Source organism: Pteropus medius, unplaced genomic scaffold (assembly GCF_902729225.1).
Source record: "Pteropus medius unplaced genomic scaffold, Ma_sr-lr_union100, whole genome shotgun sequence".
NCBI lineage: Eukaryota > Metazoa > Chordata > Mammalia > Chiroptera > Pteropodidae > Pteropus > Pteropus medius.
Window position 1 is genome coordinate 4,571,180 of NW_024349225.1, and position 14,339 is coordinate 4,585,518.

General features: G+C 38.0%; 2 protein-coding genes across 10 annotated transcripts in view; one reads left to right on the forward strand and one right to left on the reverse strand.

Moving 5' to 3' along the window:
- Nucleotides 1-13,576, reverse strand: part of SWT1 (SWT1 RNA endoribonuclease homolog) — a 126,923-nt gene extending 113,347 nt beyond the window's left edge. For 6 of the 8 annotated variants that reach the window (XR_005656954.1, XR_005656955.1, XR_005656953.1 and 3 more), the window contains exons 1-5: nucleotides 13,364-13,576; nucleotides 9,953-10,039; nucleotides 7,420-7,503; nucleotides 5,967-6,025; nucleotides 2,350-3,085 (exon numbers count right to left, since the gene is read on the reverse strand). Coding sequence is in view for 5 of the 8 variants with exons in the window: in XM_039881240.1 (XP_039737174.1) it covers nucleotides 2,350-3,085; nucleotides 5,967-6,025; nucleotides 7,420-7,503; nucleotides 9,953-10,039; nucleotides 13,364-13,543 (1,146 nt within the window). In the remaining 3 variants the exon portion in view is untranslated. Of the gene's footprint in view, nucleotides 1-2,349; nucleotides 3,086-5,966; nucleotides 6,026-7,419; nucleotides 7,504-9,952; nucleotides 10,040-10,660; nucleotides 10,890-13,085; nucleotides 13,225-13,363 lie in introns of those variants that run through there. The other 2 variants (XM_039881241.1, XM_039881242.1) reach the window with 2 other exon arrangements.
- TRMT1L (tRNA methyltransferase 1L) overlaps nucleotides 13,419-14,339 on the forward strand; it is a 28,148-nt gene continuing 27,227 nt past the window's right edge. Inside the window, exon 1 of one of the 2 annotated variants that reach the window (XM_039881244.1) lies at nucleotides 13,419-13,893. In XM_039881244.1, coding sequence (XP_039737178.1) covers nucleotides 13,653-13,893 — 241 coding nt within the window. In that variant the 5' untranslated portion in view covers nucleotides 13,419-13,652. The remainder of the gene's footprint in view (nucleotides 13,894-14,339) is intronic. The other variant, XM_039881243.1, reaches the window with a different exon arrangement.

The following is a 14,339-nucleotide window of genomic DNA, read 5'->3' on the forward strand; positions in this document are numbered from 1 at the left end:
AGACATGGATGGGGAGAAAGGCTTCTCAGAATGACAAACAGGACTATCAATAGTGAGACTGGTAATGGTTTTCCCTGCTGGAGTGATTCTGAACTGAAAACCGGATTATACTGCTCACATGACTACATCTCAGGGACTCTGTACCACCTACTGAATAAAACATAAAATTTTCCTCACTGGATGCAAAATAACCCACTGTCTGGAACATGGCTTCCGCTCCCACTTCCTCTCCTACAGATTCTCTACACATCTCAACTGAAGTGCCCAAGTACTCGCCACGCGGTGTCACAACTCTGCCATCACACGCTGGACCTCTGCCTTTGCAGGACAACACTTCCATCCCTTGCTCTACACGTTCTTCAATACCAAGCTTAAGAATCTCCACCTTGGTGAGCCCTTCTTTAACTCACCCCAAAATTTCTACTAACACCGACCCCATTCTTAGGGCTCTAGTATTTACTTCGCTGTACTGCAATTGCGTTTAATTATTAATCTGCCTCCCTGAGAACTTCTTGAGGGTAAAGGTCATTTTATTCATTTCTAAATCCCTAATAATGAGAAACATACCTGATACATAATAGGTACTTTTAATTAATGTTTGATAAACTGATGAATTTCTATCTCACGGATTTGTAAGGATTAACTGGGATGCTATTTGTAAAAATGGCCTAAAAACCATAAATTTCTAGAACATTAATTTTGAATGCTGGGGGGAGGGTACAATCTGAGAGGGGTCTATATCAAAGGACTATAAAACCTAGGGAAAAAAAGAAGTCATTTTCTCTTAGGAAAGTGTAACAGTATTACTAAATAACAGGATTACTAAATCCAGAAAATACAACTATTTCCTTGTAAAGTACACTCATTATCTTAGGAAAAGAATTATCTATTGAGGAATCTGTGAAGAAAACAAAACAACAAACATAATATTGAGATGATTCTCTACTGTCAATAATCTGTGGAAAAAAATATATTCAAGATAAGAACAATATTACTTGCTGCTCCTGTGTCCAAACAACTTTAAGTCAGATAAGGCTGCCATCGAAGAAAGTTTTATAAAGTTTTAATTAAAAAAACTGAAAAGTAAAAACGCGAACATTTCTTCCCTTACAACTTAACATCCATGCTAAGTCCTTCCTTTGGTTTGTGGAGTAATTCTATAGAGACCAAAAGTAACTGTAAGATGCACTGCAGGAATTTTTTATACTGTTCCCTAGATGTGCACCAAGCAATGACACAAAGATGTTCACTGAAGGTAGTGGCAAGTTCGAGTTTTTTTCTTTCATTTTATTCTAGAGAACTGGTTAGAACACAAGAAACTACTAGAGGTTGTTTTCCTTTAAGAAAGCCATAAAAAGAACAAACTCAATTCTTTCCCTCTTTGGAACCTTTCATATTCATTGGACAAAAGTACTCTCTCTCAAGCTCCTCTGGCCTCCCTAGTTATAATCCATCTTTCGTAGCAAGTATCTATAATCTTGACACTTAAAAGCAGGTAGACTCCAACCACTCCTGTTTATAAGCAGTCTCTAAATTTCTGAAGTTCTAAAGTTCTGAAGTTCCGAAGTTCTAGAAGTTCTCTTAAAGGTAAATAATTTTGCCATAGAAAGAAAGCTATAGAGAATAGGTTCTCAAAGTAGTCCACTTATTCCATAAATGCCAATTTACTCCATAATTTGGAACCAAAATAGCGTGGCCAGCTCTCTAGCCTGGATCTTGGCACACGCGGTTAGTTCCCTTTGGCTGGAACACCCTTGTGTCTCCACCCCATCCCCCTCACCTCACCTTCACCTCAGTAACTCCTATTCATGCTTCAGTTCTGTTTCAATGTTACTCCCACTTCCTCTGGTAAACCTTTCCCTCCACAGTGAAGCAAGGCCACGTTAATCCCCATATTAAGTGGTAAGGGCTTTTCTGACTTAAGTGACTGCTGTGTCTCCTCACATGAATATAAGCTTCTGAAAACACAGACTATGTGTCCCTTACAGTTTATTCTATTGTAATGTCTGGCACATAGCAGCACTCAAAAAATAACTGGCTAACGGAATAAGCTATTCAGGATACTAAGCCCTGAGTGTTCAACAGTACAGTACCTGGGGTTAAAGAGCCTGGGAGACTGTCACGGTGCTTTACTTAAAGGACTATCTTTCTACATTTTTACACAATCTCTTCTATGATGGATCCTGATATCTGCCAGGATTATCTTCCTAAGAAAGGTGAAATTAAAGAGGTGAAATAAAAACCAGCACACATCTTCCTGACTAAATCTGAATCGGCCCTCTATAACCATTAACAGTTGTTCTACTGACCTTTGCTAAAATCTGTATTCTTTGTTTTGCATTACCTTACCTGGGTTAGATTTTCACTAGAACTTGAATCATTACTTTCTTGATGCTCATATTTTCCTTTCCACTCACAAACAGTCTGTTTACATGTGGAATCTGAAAATAAATGTTTACTTCTGTGCCTTGTCAAATTTAATGAAACCTGAGAGCTTTCCAGGCATTCTTTTTTCTTCTGCTTAGTCTTTGACTTGTTAGAATCTAAACTGAAGACATTTTCTTCTACAAGCTTCTGTTGAGGATCATGGGATTTTACTGGGATTTTGAAACTGATCTTCCTTCTTCTAGATTCGAGGGGTTCCTTACTTAACTTGTTGGAATTACAATCCTGAGAAAATGGGATTCTCTTGCATTTTTCCAAAACATATTTTTCAGAGCTGTCTCTAAATTTACTGTGCCTTTCTTTCTTGAGTTCTTTCATCTTCTCCCTCTGAGCAAGCGAGTGAGACCATTTTTTTTCACTTGCCTGGACTTCAGCTTTAGGTTTCACATCTTTGGCAGTCTTAGGACTGCTAAGGTTTTGAACTCCATGGTCAAGCTTACTCCTAACATTTGTCAATTTGGTATCATTAACTTTAAAATCTACACTTTTACTTATGTCTTTTTTAGTTCCATTTGAAGAAGGACTCTGTGAAATAATTTGATTAACATTTGAATTTAATGCTCCTTGGAGTTTAACAGGTCCTTGGGATGAAGGATTAATATTTGGTCTTTTTTTTGGAGTCGTCGTGTCTACATTCAGTCTGTAAAGCAGGACAGAAACCTCATTACATTACAATTATACATGATTATACTTAATTTGTACTCTATTACTTTAGGTAGGAAATGACAGAACTAGCTTGACACAAACTTCATAAAAAGTAGAAATGACTACATCGAAAATGAATAATTGGTTTGCTATTTGGGGGAAAAAATTTACAACTTTCTAAACTACCAGACAACATAAATTCCAAAAAGAGTATATACTTAAGTGCAAAATTATTATTATTACCATAATTGCTATATTCATATCAAACCCTTAAAACCCACAGAAGAAAAAAGAGAATATTTATCTGACTTAATGGAGAATTTCTTAAATTTAATAGCAGTGGGAAAAATCACAAGAGAAAATAGTCAATGTAAATGACTACTTACTGTAAAACTTTAGCATATTAAAAAATAATAAATAAAATCAAAGAACTGGGAAATGGCATTTGCGCTATATATATATATATATATATATATATATATATGTCAGTTTATCAGTCTTAGTAGATAAAAAGCTCATCAAAAAATACTAAGACTCTAGAATAGCACATAAAAAGAAAATTAATAAAAGAGAAAAAAGGAAAGGCTAATAAACATTTGGGAAAATAAATTTCACTTCCTTTGTAATTATAGACATGCTAATTATAATGAAATACCATTTTCTTCTATCAAATTAGCAAAGATTTTAAAATAACAGTAAATATTGGCAAGAGGTTGTTAAATGGACCTTCTCTCATAAGTTGCTGGTGGAAATTCAAAATGATAATAGTTCCACAAAAGAATCAGACAATATAATTAAAAGTTTTTTAAATGTTCATATTCTTTGACTTCTCAGTAACTCCCATTTTACAATTCTATCTCGAGGTGAAAAAAAAAATCATAAGTGAACTAAAAATAAATATATTCAATTAAGGATTATTATAATAGCAAAATTTACCAGACAATATAAATTCCAATGTTAAAATTTTAATTTTAATTGTTTTAATTATGTTTAATTTTAATTATGTTTTATGTAAAATTTTAATTATGTTTAATTTAAAAATGTTAAAATTTTGGAAATGACTAAGAAACATAATTTTATCAAATATGAGAGAACATCAGTCATTTCAAGTGATCTTTATAAAAATTTTCAATGATATAACAAAACATATTGATATAATATTAAGCAAAAAACAAGCAGGACACAAATCTGTATGTATAATGTGGTCTCAACAATTTCAATAAACATAGTAAAAAGGCCAGAAAGAAATGTGCTAAATCTTAGAAGTAGTAATAGCTATAGGTGATAATATTTTCCTGCTTAATAAAAGTAGACATTACCTTGTAATCAAAAAAGAGAAAAAAATTTCAATGTAACACAATCCAGTAATTTATATTAATAAATCCTTGAGTGCCTTCTAAGTGCCCGTCACTCTGCTAGGTACTGGAGAGACAGTGGAAGACACATCAGATAGAATCTTTATCCTGAATTAGCTTACAGTCCAGCAGGAGAGAAAGAGATGATAATTAAGTGACTTCTCAAATAATTATGCAAGGGCAAATTCTAAAGATCTCAGAGTATATATAGGAGTTTCCTCTGAGTCTTCATCTGATTTTATTTTCTTTGCTATCCCCATAAAAAGACTACCTATCAGAAATGTTGTTGAAGTAGTTATTCAACTACTAAGCACTGCAAGATTTTGCGTAAATGCTGAAACTGAGTTGAGCTTTACTGGATTCTTAGAATAATTTAGATCTTATTCTCAAACTAATTCAACAATATTTCTTCCTCCTCTCAAAGACTTTGTGGGCACATCAGAAGTCTATTTAAAAATTGTTCTTATATATGGATATAAAATCAAAGGCTAGAAAATGTACCTGTAAGCAAAAGGTAACTAGTGAACAATCAAGCAGTGTTTTATATTTTTTCATTTATTTTTATTTGTCAAGCAGTGTTTCAGAACTTAAAATTTAAAAAAAGGATACTAGTACAAAAGGCATTAAAAATCTAGTTCGAAAATTTAGAAAGTGATAGTTAACATGACATGAAATTTGTGACAACGTAATTCAACAGATAAAATAGAAGCAAAGTATCACAAAAAAATAGAGGGTGATTCAAAAGAAAAACTAAAGAAGAATCACGAGCAAGTGAGATTTTTTTTATTTTTGTTTTTGCTTTTAATAAACATTAACTGAGCTTGTCAGGGAAGTAGAACTTTTATTTATATATTTAATACCATTTAAGTTGTTTTCCTATAACTTTTTATTTTCAGAGAAACCTTGACCTTATTAACTTTTATTATGCATTATAATTTTTATACATATTTACTGTAATTAGTGGTGAGAAATCCCATCATCACCACAAAATTCTCTTAACTTTTTATCCAAAGAACGCAGACATTAAAGAATAATCTCCATTATTCCTCCATTATTCCCCAAGTTCTCCGGTTGTAGCCATATCCTGTTTCATGAACATGGTTTTCAAGCCACATTAATTCAATAAGCTACATATTTTCTTCAAGGGTAATATTTAAAGATAATTTATCCAAAATTCATAAATCAGCCTCTTAACTTCTTCTATTACTGCATGTAATGAAGTTATGTATCTTATAAGGGTGTGTCGAAATCAAATCACTTAAGATAAAAATCTACACTGTATTTGAAAGTGTCTCACATATAGTATAGAATTGATAGCCTTTTTATTTCACTTAACATTTTCTTAAATTTATATTAATATGAAGAAAATTCAAAAATCATAATCTGTGATATACCTAGATATATTTGCATATAAAATAGTACTAATCTAAGTAAGTAAAGGATATTGCAAATCTATATATTTAAGTCTCACAATTGTAGGCCAAAAAAAGTAAAAAGATATCAAAAAAAGGAAGAATTTACCTTTTCAGTTCTTGTCTTCTTTTTATATTACAGTACAGAATGTCTGTATGATCTGATTTCTGAAAGAAAAAAATGTATCATTTAAGAAACAGGCTGTGCACTGGTACTACAGTTATAGGAGCAGAAGACTGGGAAACAATTTTTCCATACTTGTTGAACTGTCTACTCTCTATTCTACCACCCTGCCTTTCTATATACCTTGGAGTTACAGGGTTAGGCACAAGAAAAATAAGAGACAAACAGGACATAGTCCCTGCTCTAAAGAGCTTGGAGTAAAGTAAAAAAATAAAGTAAAGAGAAATTAAAAGATATGTACAAATAACCTAATGTAAGGACATAATTAAATACTAAAGCAGAAAAATACACAGTAAGTTGTAAAAGGTTCAAAAACATCAACCACCAAAAGTTGGGACATACCTAGAAAAAAAGATGGAAAATATATGCTAAAGATTGAATACAGATTAAATAAAGATTAATGGTTAAAAAAAAAGGCATTCTCAGCTGAGAATGCTTAGGTATTCTAAGAAGCTAGAGACGACCAGAGCAAGTTCAGCAGAAAGATAACCCAGCTTATCTAGAAGCAGAAGCTTTGAAGAAGAAGAAAGAAAACTGGATAGTTAAGGTGTAACCAAATTTAAGAGGGTCCTAAATGACAAACGGAGAGAAAACATGATGAAATTGGTGTTTTAAGAAGGTTAGTATAATGATAATAAACTGAAACAGCAGTTTCATTATATAAAAACAAGTTCTTAAAAACACAATTCTGTATACATGGAACCTTTAAAACTTTTTTCTTATTACCCAGTGTTTAGTCTGCTGCCACTGTCCCCCATTATTTGTGTGACAGTGGAAAGAACTCTGGACTTGGCTCTGTTGCTGTGTACAGCAGGTCCTCGAATGACACCGTTTCATTCATTCTTTCATTATGTCGATGAGATGCTGCAGTAACTTAACTCTTGTGTATGTCAATTAGCCCATGGCAAAATTAATTTCGCTTAAATTGCAGAACTTATCAATGATATTTAAGTGAGGATTTATTGTACAATACTGTGTCCTTGGACAAGTCAGTTAACCTTCTGGATCTCAATTTCTGAATCTGAAAAAAATGCCGACACTATATCTGCCTTGGCTACTTCAAAAGGAAATTATAAAGACAAATACAACCATATATGGGAAAAGACACAAAACAATGTCTGAATTTATATCCATGTTGTCTGATCCTACATGATAGGGTCTATCAGCACAAAGAAATAAAGAATTTGATAAATGCTTTTTTGGTGAGTAGAAGGAAGACAAAACCAAACTGTTCTTTTTTTCCCCCACTGGCTATCAAAAAGTAAGTATAATATAAGGGGAAAAACACTAGTGGGGGAATTTATATCAGAAGCCTACCAATTGCAGACTAAAATCTTAATATAAATAATTTTTAGAGTTACAGAATCTAAACACTTACCAGTTTTCTCTTCTCTGATGAAATGGATCTTATAGAGCAAGCTGAACTAGTAGAACTTGCTGAAGTTTTTTTCTCTTTCTCATCCTAAGAATGCCATTTGGAAACAAAGAAAGAAAACCACAAAATAAAGCACAGTATAAGACAACATTATTTCATCGCTATTATAAATCAACATCCCTTCTACATTAATAATAAACTTCAGAGGGGAACAACGTTCAAAGGCAAACTTCAGTAAGAGGAAGAAACACTCAACTAGAAGGGAGACGCAACGAGAACTCTGAAGATCTAGGTGCCCTTAAGTTAGAGATGAGATGGGATACAGGTGTGACAGAAGACAGCCAGCTGACAGCTCAGAAAAGGACACTGGAAGGTGGCACTGCCATGGTAGAATTCAATCTTCTACAAAGCCAAACCATATATCCAGTTATTCTTCTGCGGATTCTGAATTCAACAGACCCAGGACAAACATAGTTTGAGTACCTACTATGTGCCAAAGACATTCTAGACAGTGGGGACATATTAATGAAAAAACTATAAAAGTCCCTGCCCTCATGGAGGTTAAAATTTACTGCAGGAATTCACAAATAAACAAGTAATATATTTAGTGTGTCACATTACACTGTGGAAAAAATAAGGCAGAGAAAAGGGTCAGGAAGGGCTAGGAGGTGGGGGTAGAGGCAGATGCAATTTTAAATAGTCAAGGCCCCATTGATAAGTTGACATCTGAATGGAGACCTAAAAAGTAATGGCACAAACCATGTGATTATCTAGGGAAAGAGTTTTCAGTTCAAAGGGAATGGCAGCAAGGACAAAACTCCCGAGGCAGGAATGGGCCCGGCTTATTGCAACAGAGAAGGAAGCCACAGAGTGTAGAAGGTAAAGGGAGAATGAGATGGAGATGAGGTGGGGAGAGTAGGTCACTTTGTCAGCCCCAAAAAGTACTTTAGCTTTTACTCTGGTTGACGTGGAAAACTACTAGACAGTACTGAATAGAGGAGTGACAGGATCTGACTTACATTTTAATAGGATCATTCTAGCAGCTGTGTTGAGAAAAGTACATAAGGAGAAAAAGGCGGAAGTGAGGAGATCAATTTAGAAACTATTGGAATTATCTAGGAAATCGAGTCGATTGCCTGGATCATGGTGACAGCAGCAGAGGAGGTAGTCAGCCTCTGAATATGTGATTATGAGAAAGCCGGCAGAATTAGCTGAAGACTGGGCGCAGACAGAGGAGGAGCACCAGGGTTTTGGACCAAGCAACTGAAAGAACGGAACTGCAATTTACCAAATTGGAAAAACTGAGTCTGGGCACTTAAAAGGTTATATAGTTCAAGAAGATGAGGAAGAAATAGCAAAAAGACACTGGGAACTCACCAGTGAGGAGTGAAATCAGAGGAGTATGGTGTCTCAAAAGCTAAGTGAAGAAAGTGCTTCAGGGAGAAGCTATGTCAAACATTATTGACTAAATCAGACGAGGTCTGCAAATTGACCAATGGATTTAGCAACGTGGAAACCGTTGCTGGCCTTGATGAGAGCATTTCTGGAGAAGTGAGGGCAAGAAAAACTCTCATTTAAGTAAGTAAAGAAGGAATGGGAGAATTGCAAACACCATGCCAATTATTACTATCAAATAGGAGACACATAAATCGAGAACACCAGAGTACTCTATGGCCACTCTAGGGTCCCTTTTCCAATTACCACTATACCTGGGAGGCCAAATTAGTAATCAGAAACATAGTAAGCAAGGAATAAACACCAAAAAGTGTAATGATCTCTAGAATACTTCATTGAAGTAATGAAAAAGCTGTATGAACTAACCTGCTACCACAGAAATCACTTTAGTGAATATTCACCTTTGCCAGACTTCAGTCTCTCATCTTGGATGGTAATATAGCATAAACACTATCTAATTCTGATAATGCATTATGCAGACTATTCAGAGAGAGTTTATAGTAAAACCGATTGCAGGGTATTTTGTTTTGGTTACATCCATCATGTGACCGTCTTGCTTCCTGGAGACAACACCCAGCTCAATTACTTAGATATCATAAATTTCATCTACCAAAACACTTCTTAAGGTAGTGTGCTGACTATATCAGGAAAAGGGACATGAAGACCAATGCCCTCCCTACCCGTAGCCTCCCCTGCACAGCCATTCTGACTGGCAAGCGTGTAATCGTATCCAAATGCAGAAGGAAGAGGTGAAAAATGCTCTAATGGTGAGTTATTTCTACAAAAAGGATTTGGGAGAGGTTTAGAAATGAAGGCAGGAATGTCTAGACAAATTACTTATGTCCCTAACCCTCAGTTTCTTCATTTGTATAACTGAGACCATAAAAGCACCTACCTCATAGAGTTGTGATATATAAAATAATGCAAGTAAAGAATGGGAAAAATAAATGCCTTCTCCTGGGCCATAAGGACAGAACGAATTACTTATATATCCCATTTTAAAACAGAGGTATATTTTTGCATTAAGTACAAATAAAATGTAAACAAGGGGATCTTTGGGTCAGTAAATCAAAATCCTTACTTCTTCATCAAAGTTGGGTAATGAGGTGGTGCCTTTTCTCCGAGACTTCTCTCTTTTTCCGCAAGATTCTTTGGACATTTTGAAAAGCTAAAGTAGACATTAAAAACATATGTTTTTTACCACCACAACAAAAATACATTAGAAATTATTCTTGTTTCAGTTATATAAAGATTTCCATTTTCTAACCATTCCCAAGATGACAGGAGTTTCTCACTGTTCTACTTTACTTCACTTATAGTCTCCTTCATAATGATCTGTTCCTCTCTTTCGGCTTCGATTATTACCTTTTTAGAAATGACTCAAAACTATGCCTTTAGCGCTGATTTCTCTCTCAAGCAACAGATCACCATTTTTAACTGTCTGCAGGACTACTGTATTTTACCTCACTTACACCTCAAAACCAATTAGTCATAAGTCTTTATTTTCCTTCATTTTCCTTCATACCCTCTATCACTCACTGAGCGAGACTTCGGGCAAATTGCATACATTTTTTTTGAGGCCCAGTTTCATTATATGTAAAATAGCAATAACCTATACCAGAAGGTTTTTGAGGGACTCAAATAAAACAATGGTTATAAAAAAATACCGTGTATAAAAGGTAGAGCATAATAGGGTCTAAATAGTGGCTTATGTGGTTGTCTTTTTACTAGATCCTGAGTTCTTTGAAGAGTATGCTGTATTAAAAACTTAGGAGGTGCTCATAAATACCTGTTGAGTGAATGAATGAATTTTTCTTCCTCAGAATATTTACCGTATCATTCTGAACCACTACCAACTCCTGCCCATTGCAGTTTCTCTGTCCACTTCCCATCCCGGCCTCACTTTTCCAACTCAGCTCTGGATCAAGTCAATATTATTAGCTGCTGACATCCAACCCCCGCACGCACCAAAAAATTAAAAAAAAAAAACCAGCAGTAAGACAAACATAGTTATTCTTCACAGCCATAAACACTCTGTCGAGTTTGTGTGCACCAAAAGCATCCTGTGCTGGAACAGAAGCTAGAGATTGGGAACGTCACCAGGTCTGCTGGGACAGGAAAATATAAAAGAGGTCTAGAAGCAGAGCCCAAGGGAGAGTTTATTGCTGGAAGTGACGCATATTGAGATTATGAACACAACGAAGGCTAGAAACCAAGCAATTGCTATTACTCCTGGTCAATCATGAGCACGGTAAGTGAAGTTCTATGAAAGAATGATCGATTATATGAAATTAAACTTTTAGAATGCTTTGATGAATATGAAGAGGATAAAAATGCTATTAGAAAATCTAATAAATATTAATAAAAGAATATTCAACAGACTTCTAAGAAGATTCTAAATTACACAGAAATTTTGCTTTGCAAGATAATTTATGGCAATAACTTGACCTTCCATATTAATTATCCTCTTTACCCTTTCTTGTTCCAAAGATTCCATTCCATGGCATGGGTGCAGGGGGAAGAGAGATACAATAAAGAAAACAATAACTTCCATAAAGTGAATTGCTTAGAGGCAATGGTCTGATTATGTTATTTTTTTCATAATTTAAACTTGATCCATGTTGGTCTGATGTTGCTTTGAATACAAAATAACATTAATTTAAACCTCTTACCCACAAGACAAACTGAAAAAAAAACAAACACACACTGCTGATAATGGATTATCGAAGGAAAAACACCTATATGTTTACCATGACAAGCGCTTTATATCAGTGTGAAATTCATATTGATTTTATGAAAATCAAAATATAAACTAAATGAGAGGAGACCTCCTGTCCTGGCCAGCCACCAAAATGATTCCTGATGATCTCTGCTGACTCCTAATGACACTCTTGAACAATACACAGGGCTGACCTATACAACCAATAGGATATTGCTATATGGTGGTATGTGGCTAGGTCATAAAAGATATTGTGGCTTCTGCCCTTCTCTGTCTTGAATTGTTCTAGAGAAAGCTAGCCACCATGACATGAGGACATACAAGTAGCCCACTAGGGAAGAACTAAGGTGTCTTGCCAAAAAAGAACCAACTGCTCGGTATGTGAGTCACCCATGAGGACGATCCTAAAGCCCTAATCAGTCCTCACATGGCAGTGGCAGCATCCCTGGCAGGTAACTTCACTACAATCTCATGAGAGACCCAGAGCCACATACCCCCAGAAAGTCATTTCTGAATTCCTGACCCACTGAAACTGGGGATAATAAATGTTTACTATTGTTTTAAGCCACTAAGCACTGGGAAAACTTAAGCAGCAATAGATTAGTGATACACTCGCTTAATATAATTCAAACTCTGAAGATTCCTTCTTTATTGTGTCTCAAGCGCAGGAACCATGCTTAGAAATTCTTACTAAAGTTTCCATAGAACGCACACTCTAAAATCTAACCCTGTCATTTTCTGTTTTCCAGCTGGTATTAAATGATAAGACTGACATACTAAATCAAGCTTTCAACTAACCACCTAGTGTTTTAGAAATTAAAAAAAAATCAATGATTCTTGGACGATGGACAAATATAGATAGCCACTGTAACAGTCGGTCCTGTCCTTGGCAGAGCAGCCAGAAAAGTTTGTTTTTACCCTGCCTACCCCTGTGGGCTTGAATGAGTGAGGCTTAAACTCAAGCAAGTCCAAAAGGAAAGAGAATAAAAGTACGGGGCTCACTGGCATATGCCTTGGGGAACCAGAATCGCATCAATCAGGTGCCCAGACGCTCTCAGAGCTCTGGTTATTAAGAGACTAAATACAAGACTAAATACAATACACCGAAGCCCTAGCCACTGGACGCTTAATAACCACAGCGCAGCGCTGATGATACTGAGAATACGTAGATTAAAGCAAAAATAAAAACGAACAAAATAAAAGTGTTCGGGTCACGACAGGCAAGCTCATCGGCGGCTCATAAACCGCCGTGGCCCACCGGCTCTGCGGGAACTGACCAGACTTTTACACGGAGTGAGGGGCAGCCACCAAGGCAGGGCCGGGACAGAACCACACCCTTCACTGAGCTGGCTCGACCCTGGGTCCGCCCATGGAGTTGCCAGCCCCATGCTCGAGCGGTCCCCAGAGTCCCTAGTCCGGCCGGCCGGCCGCTAGGCCCCAGAGCGAGAGGGGTAGCCTGTCCAGCCAAACGTCAACGAGGCCCCCAGTTACCTACCTTACCAGCCCCCGAGACAGTGACGACGCCGACGCCCTGGCCAAAGGAAAGAGACCCCTGGACCCAAAGCCCGCTGGGAAATGTAGTTCCGCACTCGGATCCCGACTGCTGCTCGAAGGCTTCGGGGCGTTTGTTTAGCTTTGCATTTACTCCCTGCGAGGACTCGCAGCTCCAGCTCCGCCCCGGCGGCGCGGTGCACGCTGGGCATTGTAGTCTCGGTTCCGCCGGGTGGTTGACGGCTGGAACCGAGACGTACCGTGGAAACCGAACTCTCTTACCTCATTGGCCGCCGTCCCCAGTGCGCTTCTGCGCAATCTGTGGTGGCGTCGTAATGCCTCGGGGAAAGGGAAGCGGATGGGACAGCAAATCGCTGCCTCTGGCTTATTATTTTTCTGCTGACAGGGTTTGGTCCCTGGTTCTTCATCTTTTGTCTGTTGCGCGCGTCCCGCCCTCCCCATTCGCTTTCCCGCTCCTTGGATCCAGCCCTCTGGGCACTCACGCCAGTTCTCTGACCCCGCCGAGAGCCCCTCCCGGTCCCCTGGCGGGCCTGGCACGGAGGCGGTAACTATGGAGAATATGGCGGAGGAGGAGCTGCTACCCCAGGAGAAGGAGGAGGTGGAGGTGACCCAGGTCCCGGTCCCGACCCCGGCCCCGGACACAGCTCGGGTCCCAGCTCCGACCCCGGACTCGGCCCCGACCCCGGATTCGGCTCCGACTCCGGCCTCGGCTCCAGCCCCAGTCCCTGCCCTGGCTCAGGCGCCGGCCCTGTCCCCGTCCCTAGCGTCTGCCCCTGACGAGGCTGAAAGCAGTAAGTGCAGGAGGCCCAGATCTTTCTGCCGCAGGAGAAGCAAGAAAGTGCGCCCTGCTGGGGAGGCCCTTCTTCGCTGGGATGGCTTTTATGGGGGAAAGGCAGGTTTTCAGATGGGGAGGGAGGAGGGACCGTGTGGCGCGGAAAACGGTTACAGAATGGGAGAGGGCATCTCCACAAACCTCGGAGACATCATGATAAAGGTTATGTGGGGGCCAGGGGTGCTGCAAAATGAGGTTGGGGGCTTCTTCGTTAAAGGAGGTTTTTTCCCAGTGCAAAAATAGGAAGTTACACCTAATTTGGTAGTTTCCCTTAGCCTCGTCAGTCACGGTTCACTAAGTCCTTTAAATTGTGACAGTGACCGTAACCGAGGCAACCTGCTTACTGTAGGATGTCCTAGTTGTCAAGATTTAGAAACCATTGCTGTCAACGAGCTTTTTATGCCT